Source organism: Maylandia zebra, linkage group LG3 (genome assembly GCF_041146795.1).
Source record: "Maylandia zebra isolate NMK-2024a linkage group LG3, Mzebra_GT3a, whole genome shotgun sequence".
Taxonomy (NCBI): Eukaryota; Metazoa; Chordata; class Actinopteri; order Cichliformes; family Cichlidae; genus Maylandia; species Maylandia zebra.
This window is the reverse complement of record NC_135169.1, coordinates 23,639,781-23,663,382: the sequence shown is the minus strand read 5'-3', so window position 1 is coordinate 23,663,382 and position 23,602 is coordinate 23,639,781. Positions and strand designations below refer to the sequence as shown.

At 41.5% G+C, this 23,602-nt stretch overlaps 1 protein-coding gene across 1 annotated transcript; it reads left to right on the top strand.

Moving 5' to 3' along the window:
• Positions 1-10,588: 10,588 nt before the first annotated feature.
• LOC106675401 (uncharacterized) lies at positions 10,589-23,012 on the top strand. The gene is made up of 10 exons (XM_024799097.2): positions 10,589-10,776; positions 10,921-11,061; positions 11,223-11,361; positions 11,561-11,741; positions 11,957-12,098; positions 12,708-12,851; positions 16,001-16,053; positions 16,149-16,199; positions 17,177-17,247; positions 22,718-23,012. The coding sequence occupies exons 1-10, from the start codon at positions 10,736-10,738 to the stop codon at positions 22,826-22,828; spliced, it is 1,074 nt and encodes a 357-aa protein (XP_024654865.2). The 5' UTR covers positions 10,589-10,735; the 3' UTR covers positions 22,829-23,012.
• The last annotated feature ends 590 nt before the right edge of the window (positions 23,013-23,602 follow it).

Sequence of the window (23,602 nt, the reverse complement as noted above, 5' to 3'; positions counted from 1 at the left end):
CTCTGTCTTGTCTTGTTGATCATTCCCAGCTGTGTCCACCACCTGTGTGTAATTCCCCTGTGTTTCTCTGGGTGTATTTAAGTCATGTCCTCCGTCATTGTAGTTGCTGGTCCGTCTGTGTATTCCACCCTGCCTCATCTGCGTTTCTACCATGGCTCACCCGTGTGTTCTCCCTGCTGTCTGCCGTTAGTCTCTTCTGGTCGTTCTCGTTAAGGTTTGTGCTCTGTAGTTTAGTTGATCCCAGTATAGTTTAGTTCTAGCTCCATTTGCCGTTTGTATTTACTTTCATGTTCAATAAACCACCTTTACACCTTCACGACTGCCTGCATTTGGATCCTCCTTCATTTCCTCCACACGGCTCACCTCACTCGCCGTGACAAAAGGAAAAGGTAGTATAGCTTACTAGGGTATATATATTAGACTTAATAGTCACTATATACAGTAATTGACTTCTATTCCTTTTACATCAAATTAAAATTTTGGATGTCAGATAATTATTTATTAAAAGCTAGACATTTTAAACGAGAATAAGAAAGAAAAGTATGTCTTTGTGCCCCCTTTTCCCTGTTAATGCTCTATCGGCCCCCCTGGCTAAACTTTGCTAGATCCGCCCCTGCACAGTTACCAGCGTCAGCTACTTAGAAAAAGATCCTCAAGTAGAAAGTAATATTAAATAAATTCTAACAACAGCTTATCAAGCTTAAACGTGCTGCTGTTGTTCAGCCGCTGGTTTCCTCTTTCTGGTGCAAAGTGGGCCAAAAACAAACAAGAGAGACGATCAGCTGATCATTAAGCAGTTTCATGATTGAAGTAGCAGCAAGAAGAGGCAGTCGCTTGTTAAGCTTAACACAGGAATGCTTTACAAACATTCAGAGATGGACTTACACACTTGCTTTACTTCTCTCAGCTATAACTTTGTCGGAGATGAAATGCCGGGTTGCTAGCGAAGCTCCAAATGCTATCCAGACCACCGACAGGTCCCGCATGCCACAGCCGTTCTATCACGTGATGCATACTACTGCAACGTGCTAACGTTCTGAGGTGAGTTACGGCGTGTTGCAAGTTTTGTGAGGTGCTTTCGTGATATTTAATGGATCGGATTACATTTTTTATTTTTCTCCGATATCCAATCCAGTAATTTAGGTCAGTATCGGACCGATACCGATACGTAATATCGGATCGGTCCATCTCTACTTTAAACAGGCCTTTATTGTTAAAATACATAAAACAATATAATCAGAAAATAAGCACTAAGAACATATAATAATAATAATAATAATAATAATAATAATGGATTGGATTTATATAGTGCTTTTCAAGGCACCCAAAGCGCTTTACAATGCCACTATTCATTCACTCACACATTCACACACTAGTGGAGATAAGCTACGGTTGTAGCCACAGCTGCCCTGGGGCAGACTGACAGAAGCGAGGCTGCCATATCGCGCCATCGGCCCCTCTGGTCATGTTATTCTTTAACACAGTTAAGAATATTTCAAAACTCAGACTAATGGTGTTAAAGGCTGAACTTGAGATGATTCTTCATGCTTTTATTTCTTCCTGTGTGGATTATTGCAATGGTCCTTTTACTTGTTTTAACAAATCAGCTTTAAATCATCTTCAGACAGTGCAGCACAATTCTTAACAAGCACCAACAGAGAATCTCATATTATTCCAGTTTTAGCCTCCCTTTACTGGTTGCCTGTAAATTTTAGGTTTCATTTGAAAATTTTTGTTCTAAACTTTAGGGTCCCTGGTCAAGCTTCCCAATACATATCGACCTGCTGAAAGGTAATCAGAGACTGCTGGTAGCCACACGCCCTTGATTTAAAACTCGTGGTGATCGGGCCTTTCAGGAAGTGGCACCACAGTTGTGGAATACTCTTCGATTGTTTTTACGCTGTACTGACTCCATTGATTCTTTTAAAAAGCAGCTGAATGCATTTTTATATAGACAAGCTTTCAATTAATTTGTTATTTTTATGTTGTATTTTATTGTCATACATGTTGTATTTTCATTCTTTATATTTGTTGACATGAAGAAAAAAAATGTCCCCTATTGCCAGTCTTGGCAGCCGGGGGTCGGTCCGCCAGGGCCTCCGCTCCTGGCCGCCACCCAGCTCACAATGCACCCGACCCCTATGGCGCCTCCTGCGGGTGGTGGGCCTGCGGGAGGATGGGCCCATGTCTCCTCTTCGGGCTGTGCCCGGCCGGGCCCCATGGACTAAGGCCCGGCCACCAGACGCTCGCCCTCGGGCACCCTCCCCGGGCCTGGCTCCAGGGCGGGGCCCCGGTAACCCTATCCCGGGCAGGGTAAACTGTTCCCTCGATATTCTTTTCATGGGGGTCTTCTGAATCGCTCTTTGTCTGGTCCCTCACCCAGGACCAGTTTGCCATGGGAGACCCTACCAGGGGGCAAAAGCCCCCAGACAACATAGCCCCTGGGATCCCTGGGACACACAAACCCCTCCACCACGATAAGGTAGCGATTCAAGGAGGAGTGGCTTCATCGGGTGAGGGCCTCCAGCTCGCACTGGAGCGGTTCGCAGCCGAGTGTAACGCAGCGGGAATGAGGATCAGCACCTCCAAATCTGAGGCCATGGTTCTCAGCCGGAAAAGGGTGGAGTGCCCACTCCGGGTCGGGGATGAGTTCCTGCCCCAAGTGGAGGAGTTCAAGTATCTCGGGGTCTTGTTCGCGAGTGATGGGAGAAGGGAGCTGGAGATCGACAGACGGATTGGGGCTGCGGCTGCAGTAATGCGGACGCTGCACCGGTCGGTCGTGGTGAAGAGGGAGCTGAGTGTAAAAGCGAAGCTCTCAATTTACCGGTCGATCTACGTCCCTACCCTCACCTATGGCCACGAGCTGTGGGTAGTGACCGAAAGAACGAGATCGCGGATACAAGCGGCGGAAATGAGCTTCCTCTGAAGGGTGGCTGGCCTCTCCCTTAGAGATAGGGTGAGAAGTTCGGCCATCCGGGAGGGGCTTAGAGTAGAGCAGCTGCTGCTCCACATCGAAAGGAGCCAGCTGAGGTGGTTCGGGCATCTGGCAAGGATGCCCCCTGGGCGCCTCCTGGGCGAGGTGTTCCAGGCATGTCCCACCGGGAGGAGGCCCCGGGGCAGACCCAGGACACGCTGGAGAGATTATATCTCTCGGCTGGCCTGGGAACGCCTTGGTATTCCCCCGGACAAGCTGGAGGAGGTGGCTGGGGAGAGGGAGGTCTGGACCTCTTTGCTTAGGCTGCTACCCCCGCGACCCGACCTCGGATAAGCGGATGAAGATGGATGGATGGATGGATGGAAGAAAAAAAATCCTTGTTATTAGTTGTTAATACTCCCACAGTTGGCTCATTTGTTCTAATTCCCTGTTTTTTCTGTGCCAGCCGGTCTACATGTGTATTGTGTTCCATGTTCATTATAAGTAAGTTAATTCCATGCATCATTAGTTAGACTAAGTTCAGCTGTGTAGTCACTGGTCTCTCATTATCATCCTCATCAGTCTGTGTATTTAACTCTTGTGTTTCCACTTGTTCACCGTCGTGTCATTGATGTTGTCACAGCCGTCATTCCTGTGTGTGTTTTTAGCCAGCCATCCAGCCAGTCATTCAGTCCGTCCTCCATTTCATGTTCTGTTCATCCGCTCTCTATAATAAACACGGGCTTTAGTTTGTCACTCATCAACGAGGGGACTCGCCTGGCTCTGTGCAGGCCATGGAGATGCCACGGTCCTCCACCAGCTGCCTCACCTGCATCGGAGCATTCGTCGCGGAGAGTGGGCGTCACTGGCCAAGCTTCGGCTGCTCACTCCCTCGCTGCCCCAATTCTCGCACGTCCGCCAGCTGCTTCTCTCACCAGACCTTCAACCTTGCCGTGCAACAACGGCTTCACCTCCCACCTTGGCTCTACGGAGGCTTCCTCGCTCAGCGGCTCAGCTGTTTCCACTCAGCGGTCCCACAGAGGGACAAAAGGACCCCCTGATGATCCTCTAATCGCCTGAGCCAAGGTGTGAAACTGGGTGTGGGTCCCAATCAGCCAGAGTTTCGGGTGAGCTCAATGTGAAACCTGGCCCCACCTTATCATGCGAATTCCTGAGGTCAGATGGCCCAGGATGTGAGTGGGCGTTAAGGCATCTGGGGGGGGGGGGGAAATCAAAACTGGATTATAGATGGCAGAGAGTTGGTGTCGTAAACCACCGCCTCTGTTCAAAGATGGTCGCTCACAGTGGACATAAATGGCTTCTTTCACTCCTCTTTCAAACCATCTGTCCTCTCTGTCCAAAATGTGAACATTGGCATTCTCGAAAGAGTGACCTTTATCCTTGTCTGTGAAGGTTCTCAGTCATCCAGGTCATCATAGTCAAAGGAGCTTGCAAAGAAAAGCGTCTGGACTTCTTTAAGTTGCTTGAAGACGTTTCACCTCTCATCCGAGAAGCTTCTTCAATTCTAAGGTCAAATGGTGCAGGGTCCCAGATATAAACCTAGTGGGAGTATCCCCCCACAGAGGGACAAAAGGACCCCCTGATGATCCTCTAATCGCCTGAGCCAAGGTGTGAAACTGGGTGTGGGTCCAAATCAGCCAGAGTTTTGGGTGAGTTCATTGTGAAACCTGGCCCCACCTTATCATCGAATTCCTGAGATCAGATGGCCCAGGATGTGAGTGGGCGTTAAGGCGTCTGGGAAGGGAACTCAAAACTGGATTATAGATGGCAGAGAGTTGTCGTCATAAACCACCGCCTCTGTTCAAAACACAGACTTAACAATGTGGTGTATGCTGTACAGTGCAGCGAGGAATGCCCAGACCTCTACATTGGAGAGACCAAACAGCCACTTCACAAGCGCATGGCACAACATAGAAGAGCCACCTCCACAGGACAAGACTCAGCTGTCCATCTGCTTCTTAAGGATAAAGGACACTCTTTCGAGGATGCCAATGTTCACATTTTGGACAGAGAGGACAGATGGTTTGAAAGACGAGTGAAAGAAGCCATCTATGTCCACTGTGAGCGACCATCTTTGAACAGAGGCGGGGGTTTACGACACCAACTCTCTGCCATCTATAATCCAGTTTTGAGTTCCCTTCCCAGACGCCTTAACGCCCACTCACATCCTGGGCCATGTGGAACCTCAGGAATTCGCATTGGGACCTGGCTGATTGGGATCCACAACCCAAGCTTCTCGGATGAGAGGTGAAACGTCTTCAAGTAACTTAAAGAAGTCCAGACTCTTTTCTTTGCAAACTCCTTTGTCCTTTTTCCTTAAGATGCAGATGGACTGCTGAGTCTTGTCCTGTGGAGGTGGCTCTTCTATGTTGTGCCATGCGCTTGTGAAGTGGCTGTTTGGTCTCTCCAATGTAGAGGTCTGAGCATTCCTCGCTACACTGTGCAGCATACACTACATTGTTAAGTTTGTGTTTAGGAGTTTTGTCTTTCGGGTGAACCAGTTTTTGTCTGAGCGTGTTGCTGGGTCTGAAATACACCAGGATTTCATGCTTTGAGAAAACTCTCCTGAGTTTTTCTGATACACAGGGGATACATAGGGGATGACAATGTTGTTGCGTCGCTCCCACTAGGTTTATATCTGGGACTCTCCACCATTTGACCTCAGAATTGAAGAAGCTTCTCGGATGAGAGGTGAAACGTCTTCAAGCAACTTAGTCCCAACGCTTTTCTTTGCAAGCTCCTTTGACTACGATGACCTGGATGACTGAGAACCTTCACAGACATAAGTCACAGAAACACATTCAGTTATCAGTTTCTCTTGTGGTGCTGGGTTTGTAGCCACATTTTGTATTTTGAACCTCGGTCTCTGTTGCTGGTGTGTGCGTCACATTTATAAACAGCTCATTGTGTCAGTGGCTTAACAGCATTCTGCAATTCAGAGAAGCGTCATATCTGCAATTTTCATGAGTATTTAATGCAAATGATATTTGAGGAAGCAAAGTGCACTTCATGTAGCAACACTATCCTGGCACTGTTCACTGCTTGCTGTGACAAGAACAGTAGCTGGGCTAAGCGTTGTACAGTGATGTTAGGATATTCTCTGTACTGTCCTGTAAAGGCTGAAGTAGCCAAAAATAAAAGTAAAATTAAATTAAAAAAAGACAGCATGTAAATTAAATTTTCTTCTGCAATTAAGCTGTTGTATTATGAGTATCTAACAGCATCTGTATGTAACCTGTTGTTTTTAGTTTATAACTCAATTTCCACTCATTCATTTTCTTGACCGCTTATCTAATTCAAGACAAATGGATCATCTGGTCACAGCTTTCACCAGGTGAGATCATCCAGACATCTATAATGTTTGATTTAAAGTTGGTTATTTTCTAGTTTGGTCTGTTGCTCTTGATGAGGAAGACATTTTCATTTTTTATTGGCTACACGTTTTGCATATAGATTAATTTTCAGCCAGACAGCGTAAATATAGCAGCTCTGTTTTATTTACCATCAGCTCAGCTCTTCACTGACAATAGCTCTCTGAACAGCTCTCCAGACCGGACAGCAAACTTAGTGAGTACAACATGCTCATAATCCTTTATTTAGAAATGAAATTCACAGCAAATATTGAGCATAATGTTCCCCGAGCTTAAGACTGTAATGTGACCTGATTCTACTTTACTGGATCAGTTAATCTAACATAGATCAATTTTTCTAAAACTGTAGCAGGACCGTTATGCCTCACTGTGTCTTGAGAGTTATTAGTGAGAGATAATTTACTTAGAAGATCTTTAAGTTAATCACATAGTAAACAGAAATATGTTGTAAAGTTAATTTGTAAATACAAATTATTTTTTGAAATGGTACTAATGTTTCAAACTTTCCTGTAAGAAACAACAGGAAATTTCAGTATTTTGAAAATGCTGTTTATAATTTTAATAATAAATTTATAACAATGCCTGAAATTTAGAGAGGAGACCACAATACCAGCTGCAGGAGAAAAACAAGCTCATAATACATGGCTACACAGTAAAACTGCATTGTGAGCTTTTTTGTAAAATAGCATTTTACAGTTGTCAGAGCCCCCTGTCCTCCCTAATAAAGGGGGTGATGCAGTACTCTCATCATTTAAGATGAGCCCTCTTCTCTGCTTTAAGATAACCACTCATGTTATCAGAGATGTTATCAGGGTTATAGAGTAAAGTCAAGTCCTCTTCGACACATTCATTTTTCCATCTCCCGATGGGGATATACAGACTCTCATATTGCCAGAAAAGCTCTGGTATCTTAGCAGGTTTCATGTGGACCCATCCTCAAGATAGTATGGGCTAAAGATGGTACAGTAACTTCCATTAGGACTTGAGTGGGACCCTAAAATCCCGTGTGAACTGGGTTCACTATTTGTGTAGTGAGAGTTTGTGAATATTTTTTACAATGGAATTTTATTTATTTAATGCCAAATGACAACAACAGTCACTTCAGGGAACTTAATGTAAGGTAAAGACAGTACTACATGTAAACTCCAACAAGTAGATGACCCGCTGTGAGCAAGCACTTTGGCAAAAGTGGGAAGGGGAAACTCTCTTTTAACAAGAAGAAACCTCTGGCAGAAGGTTGGAAAAAGAAAACAGTGGCTGGATAGGCTACTGCTCAGTACTGAGCAGAGGCTTTTCATTGTTCTATTGATAGTTCCCACATGCTTTGCATTTAATCTCTCACCCTGTAGGCTGTTTTCCCAGTTTCTGCGCAAAAGACCAAAAAAGCTAGCATCAGGAATCACTGCATAGAAGCAGAAACACTTCTGACAATGTATTTTGTGGTATGAGGAATAATACGATTAATACCATTCAACTTCTCATCAGAACAGTTTCAGATATAATTTCAGAGATAATGTGTATTGTCTGTGAATCGACCATCTATACTAAATGATTTGTGATGAACTGGTGGCAACCTGTTAATATTTTATGTTTAAATTGTCTGTTTTGGTTGTGCTGATTATATCATTATTAAGACAGACTTTTCATTCATTTGAAAGCATTGTCCACCCCAGCTGTAAAACTCAGAAACCAGTCTTACTTGTTATCATCTATCGTCCACCTGGGCCTTACACAGAGTTTCGGTCTGATTTCTCAGACTTTTTATCTGATTTAGTGCTCAACTCAGATAAAATAATTATTGTAGGTGTTCTCTGCAAAGCCAGAACATCTTACTATTCGTCCTATTATTCAACCTTGGAGTGATTTTTGACCAAGACATGTCCTTCAATGCACATATTAAACAAATATGCAGGACTGACTTCTTCCATTTGCACAACATCTTTAAAATTAGAAAATATCCTGTCTCAGAGTGACGCTGTAGAACTAGTTCATGCATTTATTACCTCCAGGCTGAACTACTGTAATTCATTATTATCAGGATGTCCAAAAAACTCGCTGAAAGCCTTCAGCTAATCCAAAATGCTGCAGCAAAAGTACTGACAGGGACTAGAAAGAGAGAGCATATTTCTCCTGTTTTGGCTTCCCTTCATTGGCTTCCTGTTAAATCCAGAATTGAATTCAAAATCCTGCTCCTCACATACAAGGTCTTAAATAATCAGGCCCCATCTTATCTTAATGACCTTGTAGTACCATATCACCCTATTAGAGCACTTCGCTCTCGCACTGCAGGCCTACTTGTTGTTCCTAGAGTATTTAAAAGTAGAATGGGAGGGAGAGCCTTCAGTTAAGTTTCAGTTAAAACTTTCCTTTTTGCTAAAGCATATAGTTAGGGCTGGATCAGGTGACCCTGAATCCTCCCTTAGTTATGCTGCAATAGACGTAGGCTGCCGGGGGATTCCCATGATGCATTGAGTTTTTCCTTTTCAGTCACCTTTCTCACTCACTTTGGCTGTATCCCAATTCAGGGTCTGCAGCCTTAAAGTACGCAGCCTCAACGATCCTCAAGGGCCGCGTACTTAAAGACCGCTAAGGCCGGAAATGCGAGGCTTGTGAAATGGGACGGTCTAGCCTCCGTTGCGCTACCCAGGTTGCCTAGCAACCATGATACTAAATCATACAGCTTTGTTTGACAGAAATGAAGGAGAAAATCTTTTGTTCATTTGTTTGTTTGTTTCTACATGAGCTTTGATCATTCTCTGTAAGATTAAGGGCAGCTATTGAACGGCGTATATTTTAAAGTAAAGGCTTTAAAACCAAGTTAGTACAAACGTCACTAATGTCACATAACTTTGCTGACATGTGGCCAACAGTAATGTTTTAATGTTGTTCGTTATTAAACATTTGCACATAAATAAGTGACATAATATTCAGTACTTACTTAAAGTTTACTCTTCAGGCGCCCCTCATCCGCCGTTTTTTTTGGCAAAATTATCCACACGCACCGCCGCGCTATGCATTCTGGGATATGTTGGGCCACGAAGTCTACAGTGCTACGTCCTTAAAATTCAGGGAAATGAAGGACGCATTTGAGGGCCGCATTTCGAGCAGCCTTCGAATTGGGACAGCCTTCGTTGCGTCGCGGTGACGTAATCGGCCTTAAAATGCAGCCTTTAAGGCTGCAGACCCTGAATTGGGATACAGCCTATGTGTTAATAGACCTCTCTGCATTGCTAACAGTTAGCATGTTAGCAGGGAGTTTGTCCTTCCCACTATCGCCAAAGTGCTTGGTCATAGGGGGTCATATGATTGTTGGGTTTTTCTCTGAATGTATTATTGTAGGGTCTACCTTTACAATATACAGTGCTTTGAGGCGACTGTTGTTGTGATTTGGGGCTATATTAATAAAATTGAATTGAATTATTATCAAACAGTACATGTATAAAGCCAGATGACACAACTAAGTTAAACAGGAGACGTCTTGAAAAAATAAAATCCAACCGTCAAGTTTCTATTTCTAAATTAAGACAATACTATTATTACACAATTACTTCTTGTATGTGGAATGTTGGAGACTTTTTATTAAGTGTGGCATGTTTCACCTCTTAAAGAAAGCATATTAGAATGCATATATTCTTACATGCATCCAAATGTGCAGACAGACATAAACGAAGCATAAAGGTCCTTGATCTGTTGTGCACAGAAATCACTTTTGTTTCATAAACTGACGAACTATTGCAACTAAAAGATAAAAACAAATGTGAAAAAATAGTTTAAGAAAGTTTTGATTTATTCAAAACAACTTCATTGAAAATACGATTTTTTAAATAGTCTGATGTATGTGTTTCTTAAAGTTGGATAAGACAAGTGCATTCAGTACCCACCACCATCTGATTGTAATCTTCTAATAGGTGTTTGCTGATTCCAGGTAATTTTCATGTTTACAAACTAAATCAACTAATCCAAAAACATCAGACAAAAGGACAGAGAGTGAAAGAGAGGCTGTCTTTGGAAGTACATGTATTCGTGTTGTCAGTGATTTCTACCTTTGTGCAGAGACACACACTTTCATCATGTTGCTCTCTGCGACATCGTTGGTGCTGCTGATGGTTTGCGGCACTCAGGCTTCACATTTTTTAGGCACAGTCATGACCTACTACCCAAAGGACACTTTTGAAAACGGATCTGTCACAGTACGTACATTTTCTATCTAAAATAATTTTCCAGACTTGAAAACTTGAAAATGTTAGGTAAACACTTTGTGGCTGTAACTCTACAGGTGACCGTTCGGTATAAGTTGAACTTCCACACAGCTGCCTGCATAAATGATGAAACATGGAGTTGCCTCAGTGGTGATTGTGGGACTGGAACCTACACACTATATGCGGTAAAACAGGAGAGCAGTGGAGACTGGTGTCAGAGAGAGGGAATCATGACTCGACAGGTTCCCAGCAACGCTCCGTTTGAACTTCGGTGAGTGTACAACAGGAAAAAGTCATTTGTAAAAACAATTTTTAATTGTCACTGAAGGGCGACAAAAATGGGTCACTCGTGGTAAACTAATAATTGACTAAAACATGTTATGTTCAGACTTTGAAAACTGAATTTTCTATCAAGGTTGGAGGGTAGTGCATGGATATCCAACGTCAAAAATGGCATTTCATCATGGAGAGCTGTGACTCGGGTGGAACTGAGGAACCGGTCCGACACCGGCAAAGCCAACACATCACCTCAGACCACCATCCTACCAGCTGTGGGGTAAGCCCACTTAATGTGTGTCTATGTTTGTATTCTTATATATTTCATATTTTACATTCATCCCTTTCATATTAAAATGTATTTAACAAAGTATTTATCACCCGTTCGTTACATTAAAATGAATACAGCAAATAGAGCTACAATCTTTGTTTCTCTCTCAGAGTTCCTTCAAACTGTCAGAGAGATTTCAGCCTGTTGATGTTTGACCCTGATGGAGACGAAGTTAAATGCAGATATGGAAACTCTGCACTCTCAGAGTGTAACCCCTGCACTCCACCCTCTGTCCTCAGCCTCTCATCGGTGAGCAATGACTGTTACTCTCATGTCAGATGAGACAAGCAAACATTTTGCACAGAAAGTGATTAAATGGTTTTAACTGAGTTACAGTTCAGATCAATTTATTTTGCAAAAGTGAAAGTTTGTCCAAAAAAGTTGTTTTTTCTGCAACAGAAAACATTTTGGTTATTTTGACTTCAAGCCCATTTTCGTCCTCTTGCAGTCGTCTTGTACTCTGTCATTCAGCCCCACCAACAGCAGTAATGAAGGTTCGTATGTAGTACAGCTGGTGATGGAGGACTTCCCCAGACAGACCATCACTCTGACTCAAACCAACGGGACACAAACAACAATAACTACCAACGATGCCATCAGCAAAATACCGATTCAGTTTGCTTTGAAAGGTACCAATATACGTTTCATTATCTTACAATGAAAGCACTAAAGAGCTGCTGACGATGAACTTAGTGCTCGGCCTGATGTACAGAGATGTTTGACCACCAGTGTCATCAGGACTGATTCTCTGGACCAACAAATATTAATCTGTCCAGCAGATATTTTACTGTGGATCATCTTTGCATCCTGTGAGAATCACCTTAATTTCTCTGTATTCTTCCAGTTGATCCTGCAGTGCCATCCTGCACAGAAGGACTCTTTCTGCCCAAGTTTCTTCCTCCAACACCAGCCAACGGAGCTCAGCTCTACAACAATGTCAGTCAGACTCTGGAAATTCACATCACTGCAGAGGCACTTAACTCCACGTAAGTAAAACACAGTTAAAGACTTTGTCTGAATATATAAAAGTTTAAATATTATATTCAGAGCAGCCTATGGGTAGATATGAAATATAGGCCTCAAAGTCATTAATCTAAGAGAAATGAGTGACATGCAAATTTGACATATGTTTCAGGTTATCAGGTTACATATGTGAGATGATCTTTATTATTACAAATCTCCAGTGCTGATGTACAAGATTACAGTCAGAAGTCAAGTTAGACGACACAGTAAATAAAACAGCCAATGCCACACAGATGTAAGGACATGAATGCAAAAAGATTAGGTAATACAAAAGTAAACCACATGAACATCTAATAAAAGATATAAATATTGAAACACTGATCCAACATTAGTCTTGATTGATTGATGTTTGATGTGCTTCAGTACCCCTAAAAATGGGCTAAAAGCGCCCCTGCTTCCAAGGTTGGTTGGTTTGAGAAATAAAACATGGCCGGATAAAATCTGTGCTTTAGTTGGGAAACAAAAGAAATATGCTCTTTTTGCAGATGTGGAGATTTTGGAAAAAAACAAAAACAAAAACAAAAAAAAACCCCACACACAAGTTGATGAATTTTTGATTTTGTTTGTTGAAGGGTCTCTGAGCTGCTCTACAGCGGGCCGTACAATTTAATCAGCAGTCCATCAGGACCAGGACAGTTCACCCTGAGATGGACACCATCTGAAAGCGAAGAAGGACAAAGCCTCCCCATCTGTTTTGCTGTCCAGGCAGTTTCTCGGTCAGTCTCATGTTTCATGTAAATGACTCTGTAGAAAGTTGCAGCAGTTGAAATTCCAACACGTTCTCACTCCCAAAGCGTAACATTTTACGCTAGGTGACAAATCGTCAACATATTACGTTTTCGGCTACCCACCACGTTCCTAAATGATGACCTCGGAAAAATGAGGAAATATCAGAACCGTATGGACTCAATCTATACATGTTCGCTCTTTTTCTTCAAATCGCTTAGAAACACACTATTTAACATCATTAAAGTCCTGGTTAATGTCAGGAAAAAGGTTATGGTTAGGGCTAGGGATAAGGTTAGGTTTAGGGCTGGAATACAAGGTTGGAACGTCTGTTACCGCAGGAGCGTCATTGCATTGGATTTCAGCCATAACCCTTTCGCGTTCCTCAGGAACGCCGCGGGACGTGACAAAACATCCGCATGTTACGCCTCGGGAGTAAGAACGGGCTCGAAATTCCTGAAATGAAAAAGTTTCAAAGTAAAATTTTAACTTGTTGCCTTACAAGTTTCCTGTTTTAAGGATTGTTCCATCATTAAAAGGTAGTTAGCTCTCCTTTGAGTCAACAAATATTTTTTTGTCTTTTGAGATTACAATTGCAGAAGGCAAAATGAAAACCAAAAAGCTGATAACAAGAGAGAGAAAAAATGGAAAAGACACTAAGAACCTGGGTAGAGGATCATGATGCTCATTGGGGACTTTAAATCAAAAGAGAAGAAGAGAGAAAAGACTTAAGAAGATTCACTGATGTAGTGAAGGAGGACATCCAAAGGGTTGGTGTGACAGATGAGGATGTTAGAAACAGAGTGAGATGAATGTAAATCTTCTGCTGTAGTAAAAGGTGCAGCTAAAACAAGAAGAATATAACATCTTTCTACTCAATTTTGAGCACTCAAAGCACTTTCTAGTACAAGTCTCATTCACCCTATCACACATACAGACAGACATGTGTTATACAAACATATTGTACCTAAATTACTTTCTATCTAACATTTACATGGATGTGCTGAGTAGGGCTGCTACAAACGATTATTTTGATAGTCGACTAGTCACCGATTATTTTTGCGATTAGTCGACTAATCAGATCATGCATCCATTGGATGTAAAACGTACAGCTTATTGCACCAGCATGCACCTGCTCTTATATAACTATCATTAGCTTACAGCTTTAAGTGTTTAAGGTATGTGCTAACTAAAAATAAAGACAAGATGAAATTTGCAGATTGTTTCGTTGGAGTTTAATAAACTCAGTCGTCTGCTCCTGGCTATCTAAAATATAACAGGACACTGGAGTATATTCTCGAGCATCTCACACTTCTGATAATCAGTTGTCTGCTTGACGTTTATTCAGCTGCGTAAAAATGATAACTTTAATCTCAGCCAAACCGATTTACCCAGGAACAAATAGAATACTGAAAAAAGCCAAACAATAACATTTTTAAGCTATCTAAGTGACTTATATGTAGGGTTGCCTACCGTCCCTTGAAAAACAGAATCATCCCGTATTTAGAAACAAAAGTACAGTGGTTCTAAATACGGGACGATTCTGTTTTTTAAGGGACGGCTGGCAACCCTACTTATATATCATGTTTAACATGAGTAGCGAAAGACGGCGGTGGGTTTGAAAACGATTTGCCGGGAGTCCGGTGTTCTCACGGCTCTAGTGAGCCTTGAACCCCGGCTAGCTATCGAGGTGGTGGGTAACAGACGTCTCCGAAAATGTCTGAGCGCTTTTGAAAATATGTAGTGTCTTCAAAGGAGCTTGCAAAGAAAAGCGTCTGGACTTCTTTAAGTTACTTGAAGACGTTTCACCTCTCATCCGAGAAGCTTCTTCAGTTCTAAGGTCAAATGGAGAGTCCCAGATATAAACCTAGTGAGAGTATCCCCCCACAGAGGGACAAAAGGACCCCCTGATGATCCTCTAATCGCCTGAGCCAAGGTGTGAAACTGGATGTGGGTCCCAATCAGCCAGAGTTTCGGGTGTGTTCATTGTGAAACCTGGCCCCACCTTATCATGCGAAAACCTTATCATTCTCGGATGAGAGGTGAAACATCTTCAAGTAACTTAAAGAAGTTCAGACGCTTTTCTTTGCAAGCTCCTTTGACTACGATGACCTGGATGACTGAGAACCTTCACAGACATATGTGGTGTCTTGATAAACTGAGCAGATATTTGAGGTTTACACAGCTACATTCTCGCCTGAAAATATGTTAAACGTGTATTCTGTGACCCAGAAAGAATAATAAGAGTAATATTAAAACTAACTAGCTGCCGCCATTGTTGGAAACTGAGCTGGGCTGCGCTATGAATTCTGGGACACAGCTTCTTCTTCGGGGTTTAACGGCAGCTGGCATCCTTGTACATGTAGTGCTGCCATCTTCTGTTTCAGTCCGTTATTACTCTTAAATCCTACCACTTATTCCTGCGTCTTTTGGGAGCTTAAAAAATTTCAAACCACGCGTCGACTATTAAATTAGTCATCGACAATTTTGATAGTCGACGTAATCATGACTAGTCAACTAATCGTGGCAGCCCTAGTGCTGAGTCAGTATCATGATACTGTGGCATATGGACAGAAAGAGCTGGGGATTGATCCACCACCAACCTGCTAATTGGTAGATGACCTGCTGTACCACCTGAGCCAACTTACGGGGTTGTCCTAAACTAGTACCTCTAGGAATAACAAGGAGAAAGTTGCTGGATTGTTAAGAAAAAAATGTTATGAAAGCATGCTCAATTAAGATACAAAGTATCAGTGGTTAAGGTACTTCAAATTATCATGGAATCAGACGCCTGTATAATGAAACATTAGACTTTATTATTATTTGCTTTGACATCTTTCAGTCAAGGTATTTCCTAAACAGACTACAAGTCGGATTTTTGTCATATTTATTGTATTTTGATCACATTTAAAACATCAAATCATCAGATTTCTCTTTATTCTCAGATTTCTCTTTACTGTTAAGTGTGTCTGTGTCAACTTTTCTGCTTATACTTGTTTTTGGGTGGTGTAAGCATGATCATTAAGGAGTGTTGGAGAGGTATACTGGTATACTTGAAAAGGAAAGATGATGTGAAACTACAGAAAGAATCATTTTGTACTCTTAATAACAGATCTATTGCACTGACTTATTTCTGCAGTGGGACCAAGTATCACTCAGAGCTTCGATGTGTCACTGTGACCGTTGTAAAAGGTGAGTAGAGTCCGTCACCATTTCAGCCACATTTTAAATCTAATTTACTGGATCAGTGTAACAGAGTTATAAGGTCTAATTCTGACTGTTTACAGGACCAGTAATAACCACAACACCCGAAACGACTACACCCAGTGAACCATCTTGTGAGTATGAATGAAATGACATGATGTTTACACTGTCTCAGTACAAGATATATTACTCTCACTTCATATTATTATGCCAATTTTATATCACTACACAATACTCTCAATTCTTAATTTGTAAAACCAGCAAAATACTTTTGAGGTATATTGAGTGAATTTTGCAGTACTGACTAACTGCATACAAAATCCAAAGTCCAAAATAAAGTCATCAGGTGATAAGATGTGATTTTCACCAGGCCACAAAACCCAATGGTTGCCTTTGCAATCAACAGTGTGAACTAGTGAACAAACTCAGCAAAGCAAGAAATATAGAATGATGATCGAAAATGCCAGCAGGAAGTAAATAGATGATTAAGTAAAGCTAACTAAGCCTTGGTGGACAAACACAGGACCTTAATGTTTCATGTAGGACAACATGGTTGACATGAGTTTTACACCACCATCTTAAAATTCACAGTGCATATTTCTTTTTGCTAACACAAAAAAGAAAAAATGTATTTGGTCTGAATTAAAAAATCATCAACAGACTTGACGTTGCTTGAAAACTTTGAGAACTGAATAGAGTACAGTGATTTCTATTGGATTCTAACATGTCTGTCATGGTCCTGAGTCTGGCGACCCAGTGTTTATGTTTTTATTATTGATGTTCTTTCTTTTAGTTAGTTTTTGGTGATTTCTAGTTCTTTGGTATTGTTTTGTTGCCTCACCTGTGTTACACAGTTCCTGTCTCTTCTCCTTGACCTCTGTTTGTGCATCTCCAGTCAATCGCGTCGTCCCATGTCTCTAAGTTTCTGTGTTTCTGTTTCCATCGTTGCTAGTTTCATGCTCCTCGTTTCCTAGTGCTTCTGTTTCTAGTTTCCAATGTTTACTTCTTAGTTTCCATGTTCAAGTTTTGGTTTGTTATTCGTAAGTTTATTTTGTGGATTTTTTTTCCCCAGCATACACAGCCATACATGACAATGTCTTTGTGTTTCTAGATGTTCTCAAATTGAAGATTACCTCTTTGGTGGACTTGTCAAAAGTTGATAGAAATTACTTACTTACACAGGTAAGTATATTTGTATTTATTCAGAAATCCCATCAGAGAGTCAAACAGCTGCACCATATGGACTGTATGGAAACAGCTGATCGACAACAAATTAAGGAAGCATCAAAACCGTTAACCCTTTCGACTATAAACGTGTTTGTTCAAATTTACCCTTTAACCCTTTAACGCCCAGGGTATTGTCTTTGATACATGTGTTTTGAGACTTCTAGATCATCAGCTTGACTTTTTTTATCCTCAAAAAATTATATAAATTGCGTGACACATTTTTAGTGACTAAATTGCAAAAATATGGCATATGTAGGAAACATGATACAAATTAAAACTCGTATATATGCAGATTAAAAATTGATAGATTTTTATATATTTTGTCTAAAGATTCAGCAAACACTCCATTATCAAAAAAATTAAGATGTCTTGCAGTTATTTCATGGCTCAAATTTTAAAGGGCTAATATGTCTTGAAACATGCTCAATCACTCAGGTAAGGAAATCTCAAAGTTGATTCTGTTTATCCGGAACGTTTTCAGTGGAACAAATGTTTCATTACTCGTCAAAGTGACTTCTTCAGGCTCAGCTGACTGCAGGTTTCCCCAACCTTATAAACAATACATTTGCATGATTAGCACAACTGGATAACAACGGGATATGAGGTCAGTTCTAGAGATGGACCGATCCGATATTACCTATCGGTCCGATACTGACCTAAATTACTGGATCGGATATCGGAGATACATAAAAAATGTAATCCGATCCAAAGTATCACAAAATCGCCTCACAAAACGCGCTACTTGGTGTAACCCAGCTCGGCGCATCGGCGCAGTATGTGTCACGTGATAGAGCGGCTGTTGTCTGCGAGACCTGTCGGTCTGTTGGAGCACTTGGAGCCTCGCTACATGCTTCCTAACTGCGGCATTTCATCTCGGCGAAAACTATCCCAGAGAAGTAAAGCAAGTGTGTAAGTTCCCTGAATGTTTGCACAGTATTTCCACGTTAAGCTTAACAAATGATATTGAGCCTCAGCTGGACTGGCCATTGGAGTTCCATACTGAGGTGAAAGGGAAGCGATTTTTCCCGTAATTCAGTTAGAATAAAAAATAAAATAGGACACAAAGCTGGAGTTATTCTGTCTTTGCTGCGCAGTTGCATCTACTTCTCTCATTCTCTCCCCCTCCCTCTCCTGTTACTTCAAACATGAAACTGATCAATGATCAGCTGATCGGCTTTTCTGCCGCAAGTCCGTCTTTCTTGTTTGTTTATCGCCCACTTTGCGCTAGAAAGAGAAGACCAGCGGATAAACAACAGCAGCACGTTTAAGTGTGATAAGCTGTTGTTAGAATGTATTTAATATTACTTTCTAGAATCAGCTGAGGTTTGCTGGAGCCACAGCTGTAAAAGCTGCTGGTCATGATGTCCGTTTGGATATGTAGTGAGAGTGAAACCTAAAGATAAAACCAGGAGATGTCCTTACTAAATCATCAGAGCTGAACAGGTGTGTTGAAGGGAAGTTATGAACTGTTTCCGAGAGACAAATAACACCGGGCTCCCTTTTTACGTAGCTGACAGCTGGTAACTGTGCAGGGGCGGGTCCTAACAGGGAGAGGGGGGCACAAAGAAATACTCTTCTTTGTTATGTCATTTAAAAACTTTGAATAAATAATTATCTGAATCTTACAACAAAAGTGGTCATCTCATTAAATGTATAGAAATCCATTATTGTATATGGTAAGTAATAAGTCATATATACACCTTAGTAAGCTATAGTACTTTTTCCTTTGGGAAGGTACCATCTGTGAAGTCTGCAATTCTGTTGAAGAAAGATGTTGAATCTATTTAATTATTGTAGAAAAATAATTGATTTCTGTGCATTTGTCTTACACTTGCATTAAATTAAAGTTAAAGTCAATTAAGCATCATGAGGTGGAGGGCGGGGGGTGGTTCCCTAATATTTTTGCTGGGAGTTGGCAACCCTATTAGTTAGGTTGCTTAATATTTCCACTAAGTACTCTTTAAATTACCACAATAGGGGGGATGGTGTAGGTTTAAATTTATTAGATTGATCAGTATTGCTGAACTATAAAATGTTTTGGGTGCAGTGTATTTTTTGCATACAGGTATGACAGAATAGCTTCAGTCTCTTGTTTTTTAAAACTTGATTATGAACTTTTACAAAATGCAGCAAGATATTTATAAAAAAAAGTTTTATTGATTACAAAATATCGGATTCATATTGGTATCAGCAGATATCCAAATTTATGATATCGGAATCGGTATCGGACATGGTATCGTGCCACCTCTAGTCAGTTCCTTGATCATTAATATGCAAATTGTTGTTACCATTGATCAACAACCACTGATTAATGCTCATTGATCAATGGATACGAGTACCATTCGCAGAGAGTTGGGGAATGGCTGTAATCACAGTATTGTAAGATGCTGTGATTGCATGATGATGTAAGATCTCCTTGTTTCAGAGATTTCCCTTTTCATATAAAAGACCTCCTTGACTCCCCACTCAAACCAGCGTTCTTCCCTGTCCTGTTCACTCATCCAAGTGACCGATAAAGTTACTTGGATGAAACGTTTTTCCCACTAAAAACGCTACTGGCTGAAATGTAAACGAGTCTTTGGATCTGTTTCAGAGCCCATTCAGTCCTTCTAATTTCTAAAATCCTTGTACTGTCCAACTCATTCTCATTCCCAGGGTGCCAAATTCTGACATTTTGACAAAGCTGCTGACTCAGCACACAGGTTGCTATAATACTGCATATAGAGAACAAAAGATCCTGCTTTAAAGATTAAAATAGTGTTGGCCATGTAAGGTATATATATCCAGTTTGGGAACTCTGTGTTTTGAGCTTTGCTTTACTTTCTGTTTTTCGTTTATCTATCAAAAAGAGAAAAGATGGTGGTCTGAGTTAAAACACACCTATTATGACCACTGACACAGAATGATAAAGGGAATGAGGGCAGGCTCCTTATTACACTACATGGGCAAAAACACTGGGTCACTAACGCATTAGAAATGCTGATCTGCCAAGTAAACCCATGACATGAAGCTCCAGGTACACAGTTTTTGTGCAGATGTTAATGCAGTCCCTTTAACACTATGCGCTTCAGCATCTGTAGTCTGTAGTCCCAGCCTGCTTCAAAATGGCCACCATCGTCCCTGTACCCAAATCCTCCACCATCTCCTCATTGAACGACTGGCGACCTGTAGCCCTGACCCCCATCGTAAGCAAATGCTTCGAGAAGCTGGTCAGGGACTTCATCTGCTCTGCACTACCCGACTCACTGGACCCTCTACAGTTCGCATACCGCCACAACAGGTCCACTGATGATGCCATAGCCCTGACACTACTGCCCTGTCACACCTGGAGAAGAGAGACACGTATGTGAGAATGCTGTTTGTAGATTACAGCTCAGCATTCAATACCATCGTTCCCTCGAAGCTGGACAGGAAACTGCAGGATCTAGGACTGAGCAGCTCCCTCTGCAGCTGGATCCTTAGCTTCCTGTCTGACAGACGCCAAGTGGTCAGACTGGGCAGCATCACCTCATCCCCCATCACACTGAACACTGGTGCTCCACAGGGGTGTGTACTGAGCCCTCTCCTGTACTCACTCTACACCTACGACTGCACAGCCACTAACAACTCCAACATCATTGTGAAGTTTGCGGACGACACTACAGTGGTGGGTCTTATCACCAACGGTGATGAGACGGCCTACAGGGAGGAGGTCAGCGCCCTGACCCACTGGTGTCAAGACAACCATCTCACCCTCAACGTCGCAAAGACAAAGGAGTTGATAGTGGACTTCCGGAGGTGCAGAGAAGTACACACCCCCATCACCATCAACGGCGCTGCTGTGGAGAGTGAGCAGCTTCCGGTTCCTTGGTGTACATCTGGCTGAGGATCTTACGTGGTCAGTACACATAAACAAAACAGTGAAGAAGGCGCAGCAGCGCCTCTTCTTTCTCAGGAGACTGAAAAGATTCGGCATGAGCCCCCGCATCCTCAGGACCTTCTATCACTGTGCCATTGAGAGCATCCTCACTGGATGCATCACCACCTGGTATGGCAACAGCACCGCCTACAACTGCAAAGCTCTCCAGCGAGTAGTGCGGTGCTCTGAACGGATAATTGGAGGTGAGCTTCCCTCCCTCCAAGACATCTACAGGAAGCGCTGCCTGAGGAAAGCGGGGAGGATCATCAAGGACTCCAGTCACCCCAGCCATAAACTGTTCAGACTACTTCCATCAGGAAGGAGGTTCTGCAGCATCCGGTCCCGTACCAGCAGACTGAGAGACAGCTTCTTCCACCAGGCCATCAGACTGCTGAACACTTCATAGACACCTCACCTTCACTACTGGAACTTTAACATTATACACTCCATACTGTACAGTAATGCCACTGTTTTGCACATGTCTCACTCTGTATATTTTTATATATTTTATTTATTGTTTATTCTATGTAATTTGTAAAATATGTGTATACACACACACACACACACACACACACACACACACACACACACACACACACGTAGAAAAATATTTAGTATACACATCCAGAAATGCATATACTATTATATATTGTACATATATTTATTAGTTTCAGATGTAGCCATTCTTGTATTTTGCTTGTTTACATTATTGTATTTTGCACAACTCTGTTGCTTGTGAAGCTCGCACACAAGAATTTCACTCGCATGTGCTGTACCAATGTACCTGCACATGTGATGTGACAATAAAAGTGATTTGATTTGATTTGATTTGATCTGATAACCCTGCTCTGTACATTTACATGGTCTGCCACTCTATGACTGAGTTGTTATTTCTTCCAATTTAAGTCCAGAAATGCTAACAATTTTTTTATTTGTCATCACTGCATTGTTTTTTTATCATCCAAAAAAACCAATAAAATAATTAACTTCTTTTTAGACTGACAGAAACCAGAGTTGCTGTCACAGCGGGGGTACGCCGGTCTGTTTGTTTTTAAGACTCAGAAGCAGACGCAGAGAGGAGTTTGTGGGAGTTAACAAAAGGCGAGCCTTTATTTGGCTGTAAGCAGTAGCATAACACGAAACTAAGAAAACAACGAAGACTGTGAACACTGTGTAAACTGAAAGAATATGAAACTCAGTGAAATAACCATGAAGAAAATAAGAAACACAGTGTAAACACGACATTTTCACTGATCCGGCCCGCATTAGATGAAAGTGAATGTGATGTAAAGTGAATTTGACGCCCCTGGTCTACAGTACCCCACTGGGAGAAATGACTGTATGGGGTCATATCTTAAACTGTTCACACATGATAGACATGCAAAACCACACAGGCACACCCTTCATCATAAAAACTGTTTATGCGAGCACAGTTTCTTAAAACCTTTGCTGCTTCTTTCTAAAGAACCCTCACATGTATAATAAAAATCAGTGAGAATATCTGTCTTCATTTTTCCCTCTCTGTAGATCAAAAATGTGCTGATATCCAACGGACTGCCCCAAGACATGATCATACGACTCATGAGCAGCAAACCACAGATTGGTGCAATTGCAGCGCCCTCTACTGGCACAACATGAACATCTACTGACAACTTCTGGAACATTTTAATTTCATCTGCTGAATGAAGTTTTGTCTTCACTGTTCTTTAAATAACTTAAGAGTAGATTTTAAAAGCAAAAATTGAACCTGATTTTTCACTGCTATGATCTAAAATTAAGTAATTTGTACTGTGTTATTTTTTACTATCCTCATTTTATTTTATTCAAGTGGTATAATTCAAATATTTTTTGTTATTTATTTTAATAATTGTTTAAATTTTATTTTATTCTCTTCACTGTGTGCAATATACTTTCATTACGCTTTTTGAGATTTATAATTTCTGTTTGAAGTAATTTGCAGTTTGGATTTGATATGTGTTATATGAAAATAAAGATATAATTTATGTTAATAATGTTATTTAATATGAATGATTTTTAAAATGAATGGTAATTAAAAGGAAACTTTTAAAATGGCACAATGGAAAAGGACTAAGGTTTTATCACATCCTGCAGAACTGCCTCTGTTCAAACACAAAATACAAACATCTTTGGATATCGTCAGTTGACCCGGGCCCTATTTCAGGAAGCCGGTTTAGAAAACTCAGAGTGAAAAACGATACTCAGGGTTGAGTAACCTCGAACTGTCCAACTCGGAATATTCGGTTTCAGAAAGGCTGATAACAATTAGTTCAGTCAACGCGGAGTTGCTTTAACCCCAAGTTAAGCGCGCGCACGAGGATACATAAAGCGCTGATTAGTGGAGCACAGATTAAGCGAGTCACCATGGAGACGGAGGGAAAGAAGGCGCGGTCA

Coding starts and splice junctions, on each gene's coding strand:
- LOC106675401 (XM_024799097.2), top strand. CDS start 10,736: ATGACTCGACAGGTTCCCAGCAACGCTCCGTTTGAACTTCG. Junction 10,777..10,920: donor AACGCTCCGTTTGAACTTCG/GTGAGTGTACAA, acceptor TTTTCTATCAAG/GTTGGAGGGTAGTGCATGGA. Junction 16,200..17,176: donor TACACCCAGTGAACCATCTT/GTGAGTATGAAT, acceptor TTGTGTTTCTAG/ATGTTCTCAAATTGAAGATT.